General features: G+C 53.6%; 1 protein-coding gene across 1 annotated transcript; it reads left to right on the top strand.

Moving 5' to 3' along the window:
• Nucleotides 1-561: 561 nt before the first annotated feature.
• On the top strand, nucleotides 562-1,917 carry Z520_01174 (uncharacterized protein; the record flags this gene model as incomplete). Its single annotated transcript, XM_016771692.1, has 1 exon — nucleotides 562-1,917. The coding sequence occupies one exon, from the start codon at nucleotides 562-564 to the stop codon at nucleotides 1,915-1,917; it is 1,356 nt and encodes a 451-aa protein (XP_016636831.1).
• Between the last annotated feature and the right edge of the window lie 6,536 nt (nucleotides 1,918-8,453).

Here is an 8,453-nt window from a genome sequence, read left to right as displayed (position 1 = left end):
TACCCTTTCCTCTACTTCTAACTTCATAGCCGCCTGCAACAAGACCTACATCGTCACATTTCAGATCGAAAGCGGTTCCTCGAACTGCGCTCTCTACGGCCACCTGTTTGGGTCTCTCATTCATTTTTGTTCTACCGTCCTCCTGGGATCCTGTCGAAGCCCGCGGAACCTGAGTCCCACAGCCAATATAGCCAACGGGCACCCTCTATGCATCGTTCTTCGTCCTGGATATAACTTGTCTTCACTGTCATCCAAAGAAGCTACCTAGGTATCTATGTTCTGGGAATCATCCTTTAGAGGCCTTGCTTCCGAGAGCCTTCCACTGACTCACGATTTTCTCGGCCAATTGCGCCTTCGCCAACGGCCTTTTTGACTTTGATCGGGGCACTCATTAGCTACTGAGCGCTGGCGTTGACCCAGACATTCAAGCAAGCAACGCAATCGAAAAAGAAAGAGGACTGATTCAAAGTTTCGGCATTGTACTCGCTCGAATTGTTCGAGGTGTCATCCATTCAGACTTTGTCCTACGAGGTTCTTGCTCGCAAATACCCACTGCAAACCATGTGTCTCTTCCATATCCTCGACTGCTCCGCGAGCAACGCATCTGAACTACGCCGTATGCTTACGCGACCTTCTCCAGAGATCATCGCCGCCGGTTTGGTCCGGTGCAAGTGGCACCAGGCCATCACGAGAAGAAGCAACGCAGACGCAAAGTTCCAGGATCCGGGTGCCCTGTGTCCTTACGTGGTGGTGCGCCACGACCAAGTGCCCCTCCCCGCAGATCAAGTCAAGGATCTCGTCGAAGCCGTGTACTTGGGGCGTACTTCCCGACCGCGAGGCTGTCGAAAATGTGAGGAAACCATTACTAACAGGAAGATGTTGGGCCCGATCCCGACAAGCGCGGAGAAGGCGGACTATCTTACAGCCTTACGGGAAGTAGAAGCGACTTTATCATCTCCGGCGTTGGCTGGTGGTGCGGCGGCCCCTGGCAAGAGGAGGATCGGGAGCCTGAACGTGAGCGACGACGCAGGTTTGCTCGGACTTGCTACTCAAGGGCTGCACTCGTCTACACAGCGGTCTCAGGGCAGTGGGGTTTCCAACGCACTGCAGAGACGGAAGGAGGAGCTGGGCATCGCAATGTCGACGCACTTGAGTATAGTCGCACGGCGTTCTCGGTCACGTCAGGCGGTGCACCTCCCTCCGGAGAAAAAAGGAGGTCCTACTGGCCAGTCCCAGAAACAAGGCAAAGAGAAGGAATCTCGTGTCATGGGTCAACAACCCGGACTAAACACACAGCGTCACAATTACATTGATCTAACGGCGAGTTCCACAATCACTCCATCGAGATCGCAGACCGAGCCGGCAGTGTTATCGATGTCGGCGACGGCAGAACATAGAGAGAAGAACATCAAAGAACACGTCGCCGACGCCTTCACACGTCTGGACCATGCTGCCGCCCAACAAAAGGACGGTACTCCTACGCATGGTACCGTCGGGACTCAACAAGACGCTGGAGAGTTCGGCATAGAAATCCTGCGCGCCGTCCGCGACGGCTCCTTCCAGGCCGCCGTGGAGGAACACGTCTCCCGTCAACATTGGGCCATTGATGCGCCTACCGCGTCTGCGAGCTCCTCGTCTAAAGTGGGAGGTGGAGGCGGAGGCGGTCGGACAGGCACAGGGAAAGTAGACATGCTCATCGACAGCGTCAGGATGTTGCGCGCCGAGAAGGCTGGCCTGATCGACCGCGTCGCCGGTCTTTTGGACGAGAAGGCCGCGTCCGTGGAGAGGGAGGCCGTGTTGTTGAGGAGAGTCGCCGAGCTGGAGCGCTTGGTACAGGGACAGGTGAACGATAGCGTGAAAGGAAAAGAGAAAGAGAAGGGAGCGATTTGGCCGTCGCCGTCGCCTCAGGCTCCCTAGACTGGAGGAGACCAAGTCAGCGACCGATGGAGCGGTTTGAAGATATATATCTCGACCGCAGGACTCAAGGGGGTTGAAGTTGAAGAATCGCCGGAATGCTTCTGAATGGAACAAGTAACGCTCGAAAACAGACGACATGCCAACAACTGGGATCATCGCCATGGCGAGGACGACAAGGAGGTCGAGCACTACCAAGGAGATCGAGCACTACAGGGATCCCGAGCACTTCAAGGAAAACGAGCACTACAAAGAAACCCGCAATCTATGGACGATCGCTGAAACGCTCTAGCTCTGTGAACACCACGGCTACGGTTGAGGAATCCCCCCAGATCGCAATCCCGTAGACGCGGGCACGATGATCCTCTGATCCTCGATGCGGCGGGACTCGTGTGGGATCTGAGCTTACAGCCGGGCCTTTTCAGTCGCGGTACCTAGACAAAAGGTGGAGAGGAAAGGGGACATATGAAACGAGAAGGAACAAAGCTGAGAGACGGCGGATATGGATCAGACGTAAGTCCTCCTGGTATTATCAATGGGTAGGAGCTGGCACAATTGGCAAGTAAGGACATACTAGTACCTGGTATCTTACAAGTTGCAGTCTGAAGAGACCATAAACCGCGCTGATATATTCACCCCCTATTGTTTTTGCTCAAGTCTGACACTTTGAGGGCACCGAGCAGCACCAAGATTCAGTCATTGACTGTTTTGGGGATTCCTCTCGAACTTCATCCCAATGTCCATGGCCCCTTCATCGAAAAATGGAAGACGAGGAACGCGTCGAAGCAAAAGGCCCCGAATAGTTACTTACTGCCCTCGAGGAAAACAGAATCAGACTAGACTGTCCTCTATACTGGGGAAGTACTTCGCTAGGTAGCAGTCTTTTCGGATCCCGCGAGACGCAGAGCGGACAGGCAAGGGGGGAATACTAGTTGGGTACGAGAAGTTTACCGAGCAACTCGCACCGAGTGCCTCGCACCGAGTAATCTGAAGCCATGCGAGGCTCGCTTTCTCTGGCGTGATGTGATCCCCGCCATGGGAACGGAGTCGGGCTGTCTCTCTGCCCTTTTGTGGAACGCCTCATGTTGATAATAGATCTAGTGGGACACAAGGTAAAATAGATTAGGAGGAAAAGGAAATGGTTGATGAAAACCTGAGACCTCTTCCTCACGCCACTATGGGCGGCATCGTGGACATGGCCTGGCCAACCGGTGCTAAATTCAACAATCAGCAGAAAAAGAAATAAAGGGGCTGGCGGATGTATCCAAAATATCGTGCATGATTGTACTGGGGTACCTATAACAAAGACACTGCCTACTAGGATAGTGGGGAACTGGGAGGTATGTAATAGGGGTAGGCCGGGGCGTATACCGAAGTAGTACTGTAGGTCTGTCTGTCTGCATCAACATATCACTCGGTACATACCTGGTAAGCTACAGCAGTGTCGGATGCCGAAGCGCCGTTGGCCGGTTTATGTAAGGGGAGGAAGGATGGGCTAGCAACGAGTAGATGCATGCATATATGGCAACTGTTGCCCTCGTAAGTCGTAATAATAATTGACACCATCACCAGCCCCCCTCCTGTTTTTAACACCAAGAGTTGAAGGGAGGGGCGGCATTCTGAATTCGGCGTGCAGGAATGGCTTCGAAACCATTTATCGATAATCGATCCCCCCTGCAACCCTGCAACGGGCGAAAACCGGAAAAGGATCAGTTGGCGAGGGAAGGCGAGGGGAGGAGCCCCAGCGAAGGCAGTCCTCGTTATTATGCGGAAAGAAGAAAGAAGCCGCGATAAGAGAAGCACGTGAAAAATAATTCAACGATAGGCGAGCACATTGCAGAGTACCGAGTACTCGCACCACCTCAACGAGTTGTAAGGCCAAACGCCGATGCTCCTGGCCGCTAGAGCCTGCATGCTGGTGGATCGAAACCCTCAACCATCGCGTCACCTCTGTTCTTCTTCTTGTAAGAGATAGACAGATAGACAGCCCACACTCTTCAAAGAAGATAGGTAATTGAGCGGGTGGGAAAGGTAAGAGTCGGGAGACATGGAATCCCTCTGCCATTTCTGAGCCCCTGGTAGGTGGTTGTGCCTGTACAGGCTAGGATGGAAGGAGGGAGGCATGCATGCATGCAGGACCGCATCTCCCGATTGCACTTACCTCCAGCATGCGTGGGATTTCATCCTTGATCGACAAAGGATTCGCATTGAACAGCGTCGGCGATATGGCCACAGGTAATTCCATCGACCGATTGAAGCAGGTGGTGGCGTCTGGTTCCGAGTTACAAAGACGAATGGGTCCTCCTTGTAGACATGTTCCCTGCAATTGTCCTCTGAAGCAACCGTGGTAGGAGCAGAGCGACATGTGTATGCAACTTGTAAGCACTTGAAACAAACAGCCAGCATACAGAAAAGCAAGGGTGACATGGTAGCTTGCATTGATGCTTCATACCCTTCTAGGTAGGACATCCATGGTACTCTCCGAGTCATGGCTTGTGAAGAGGCGGGCTTGGAGAGGAAGGGGCTGAAATGACACACATCAGGCTGTCGGCTGCTGCAAGGTATATCGCCAGCATATGGGGTCCAAGGCATGGTACGGTAGGCCCAAACACACTGGCTCCATGCTGAGTGAACTGGTCTCAGCCCTTCTGGATGTGATCTGTTCGGTGGACGAGACAGCCTTGAGCTGAAAACCATTCCACAGGTGCATTGCACGTTCTCCTATCCACGCAGCTTATGGGATGTGTTGGAGAGCAAGCGCCGAAGCACTGGACCTTCCATGGAGATCCTATGCCACGGAAAAGCACGTGTGGGAAGCACTGGTACCAATTCCAAGTTTGCAGCTTGTACTTGTTCGCAAAAGAAAGTTGTTGCTGATGTCAACGGTGCATTCTGCTCCAATGCCGTGCTAGACCGTGGAAATGGAATCCGAGGGATCTGAATGGAAGGCCGCACATCATGAGGGGCGCATTGGGTTCCCTTTGAGCCTCTGTGAAGATCAAGCAAGCTGGTCCAGGTTAACGGCGTCAACGGCGTCTGGGCGTGTGCAATGGTCGTTTGTGTGACGCGACTGATCACGAGCGCAGTCAGAACAATAGCAGCAGCACGTCATGGAAAGCTCAAAAACGTCGAGGGAACCTGATCTTGACTGTATCGATCAACGCTCGCCTACCCAGAGTAGGTATCCGGACCGTCCGAGGCGTTAAAGATGCGCCATTTGGCGGTGCTAAAGTGCTGCTAGGGCATCGGAGAGATTCCAACGCTCGATCCAACCTGGGCTTGGGGGAATGCCAGTCGACGAAATAATGATGTACTCGCTGTTTTGCCGGCACGCAACTCTGGACGCCAACGGACAAAAAGTGGGAGGGGCCATGGATCGACTTATGCAGCAGACTTACAGCATGGAGTCCAGCAGTCTCTATGGGCACCTACCTTCTTGCAGAAAAGACACCGCCACATGTAGAGCATGGACGACGACCTGCTCCTGGCCAAAGATCGAAGAGTGCTGGATGCGCGGAACGCCGCTCGTTCGGCAGACGTAGCATTGCTCTTGCTTCGTTGTTGGTTGGAGGCTGCGATATCCCGTGTAGTATTGGTTTTGGCTGATGACTTTCGTAGCCTACTAGGTACGAGTATTACATGCGACAGGTTACAACTGATCGGACCAGCCATGTCGTGGGCCGGGCCCGAGTAACACAAGATATCCGCTTCGGTTTGCTGCAGGTCGATTCTGCCTACCAACCGGTTTGCTCCTCTTGTGCGTACAGGCGTGTACCCATGGTATTTTACTTTACACGTTGTCTTCAGTGTTGGATCGATGTTGCAGCAGCGCCATTCCTCATATCGACAAAATGGAGACTGTCGCTAGGACTGTTGCTCGTCGAACGCATCGCTTTGTTAGTGGCCCCGACAGCTCACATCAAGCTATCACATCTTCAGAACGGCCGAGTTTGAAATGTCACGTAGCTAGCCGGGCTGCAGAGCTAGCACAAGGAAGATGCACATCTTCCTACAGATCCTTTCATGCTGATGGCCGCCAGCGTCCATGGCCGTTACGCCGATCCGCTTCAGTGCTTGCTTTCAGATATCTCTCTTGGAGACCCATTGCGTAGCAGGACAGATGGCGGATCAGCCCATACCACAGTAAACTACTGGCATAGCAGCCACTGCATTCAACTTGGTGCATACTCGTATGCTTCCCTCGTCCGTCAAAATTCCGGGCGCAACATCAAGGCAGAACACGAGTAATCGGTAACTCGTGTTGGACGCGCAATATTCCGGGCTGGACAGCCTGACTGCTCGGTCGAACATGATTGTCTCGCCGACTCTGACTCTTGCAGGGCATTGGCTTACAGATTTCCAATATATTCAGCCATCAAATTTCTCAAAACAAATGATCTGGGACAGCAGATCACTTTTCCTAAGGGATAAACCAGGCCCAGGATACTTTCACAGAAATGAGGATTAACAGGAGCGGGCAATTTGCCCAAAATCCCCTGTACCACGAAGGCAGGCTGGGCCCTGACGAGCCCCTCCTGCCCGAAATTGTGGTCGGACTCGGCGAGCAGGCTTCCCCAGAATTTCTGGACGCCACGACTGGCACCAGTGGCACCAGTGGCAGCGCCAAGGCATGTTGGCTCCATTTGGCTTTGTTTCGAGACGGCGCCTTTTCGCCGTTTCGCCGACGCCAATCTGTTGTTTATCAACTGCCGCCACAGGCGAGCCCCAATATTGCGCCAAAGGAAGGCGGGGGATGCCACTGGAAAAGAGACTCGTCCAGGCTTGTGGTCAGTCTTGTAGCAGTCGTCATCGCAGCGCCCCCTTGGAGATGACAGCAGATGAGCTTTCCCAGGCCAGTGTGAGTAATTGCTGGCACGCATGACCACGATGGCAGCATGACCGGCGAGGACTTTTGCTTGTTGATGAGAAAAATAGGTGGACGCGAAGCTACGGAGCACTACCGAGTATTGTGCTGCGGACTTGCGTGAGGGACACATCCGCGTCTGCCCGTGAGCTGGTGACGTGAGTAGTGGCGTCCTCCCTTCCTCATCATACCAGGCATATCTGTCTTCCTGTTGGACGCGGGTGTACGCCTAGCCATCTATTGGGAGGCGCTATCAAAACCAAGTGACTGAGCAGATTCAACCAGAGCGAGTCACTAGAGCGAGTCATCAGGTCGACCTTTGCGCCACAAACATGGGGCAGGCCACCGTCCAGCTGTCACCAGCCATAGCATTGCGCAAATACTGGTCACTCAAGGCAGCATTCGTACTCGTACACCTTGGCACGAGGCATTGAAAATTCCAGGTAGGGCCAAGAAGGGGAAGCCACAGGACACATCATCAAAGACCTGGTGGCGGCGGTGGCTTGCTGTACTCGGTACCGTGAAGGAACTCCGTCCGGAGTGACTCAGTGTTATTATCATTCGTCTATAGTTGTAAGCAGAAACAAGAGGAGGTTGGGAATCTGGGTCAAGAGAAACAGGCCGTAACAAAGAAGGTGAGTTGGCTGGAGACTGGTGGCAGCAACACAGTTTTGCGCTGGGGAGAGAAAAACCTGAAGTCGGCACGTCGGAGGACGGCGAAAACAATTGCCGATATACCGACGCTAGAACATTAATCTGGGGTGGCCAAGTCTGAAACAGCCAATCACAGGCACCGCTTCCAGCACTATTCTCTCTGTCCTTGCTAACTACCACCACCGTGTACCTCCGTACCTTGTTTTCCAACATATTGGAGGACTCCGCGATCAACAGATCTAACTTGTTCCTCGTTTCACTTCCTGGAATACCACTCGAGGCCCAGGGCATTCTCGAGAACGTGGGAGTCACTCAGTTCCCTGTTCTGGAACAGAGGACGGACAATTCGGTACCTGTAGTGAGTACGAGGTACCTACGGAAGTCCTGCAAGCCTCCCTCGCTCCGTCTTGTTTCGCTGCTTTTTATGGCTGGGAACCCAAAGAGGATTTGGAGAGGTTGCCCTCCGAGACCTGTAGAGCAAGGACCGTGGCAGATTGGGTGAAGCCTATCGTCGAAAGGGTCCCCCAGGTTAATACAGAATGTACTGGGTACCTACGGAGGACTGTTACCCGAACTGCCCAATCGCGTCTAACAGCCGCTAATCCTCCACCCTCGGTGACGCCATACAAGTGGTCTTTACAATCATCCAGGTCCCGAGTACTCGTAGGTAGAAGGAGAATGAGTACTCGGTACACAGTTGCTGATGATGGCTCTTAGGATCCTGTGATAACCAGCCAAATTGCCGCAACTGGCAGTGAGCGTAATAATACGAGCCCTCGGAAGGACTGCCTCTGTTCAGAGACCACCTGCAGCACGCATCACTCGGGACTATGCGCCTCGCGTTGCTGATTGACTTGCCGATCGGGGACCCCTAAAGGCTTTTCAGCGCCCTGAAGGCCACGAGGAGAGCCAAGAGCAGCGCCTCCACCAGCTGTGCTGTCATTTGAATCGCTCGGGACAGGTATGACGCTTGGGGGCTCAGGTCTGGCGCAACAAAGCCCCAGGGCGGGGACTGGGCAAC

The sequence above is a fragment of the Fonsecaea multimorphosa genome, assembly GCF_000836435.1.
Source record: "Fonsecaea multimorphosa CBS 102226 unplaced genomic scaffold supercont1.2, whole genome shotgun sequence".
Lineage (NCBI taxonomy): Eukaryota > Fungi > Ascomycota > Eurotiomycetes > Chaetothyriales > Herpotrichiellaceae > Fonsecaea > Fonsecaea multimorphosa.
This window is presented reverse-complemented; position numbering and strand designations above follow the sequence as displayed.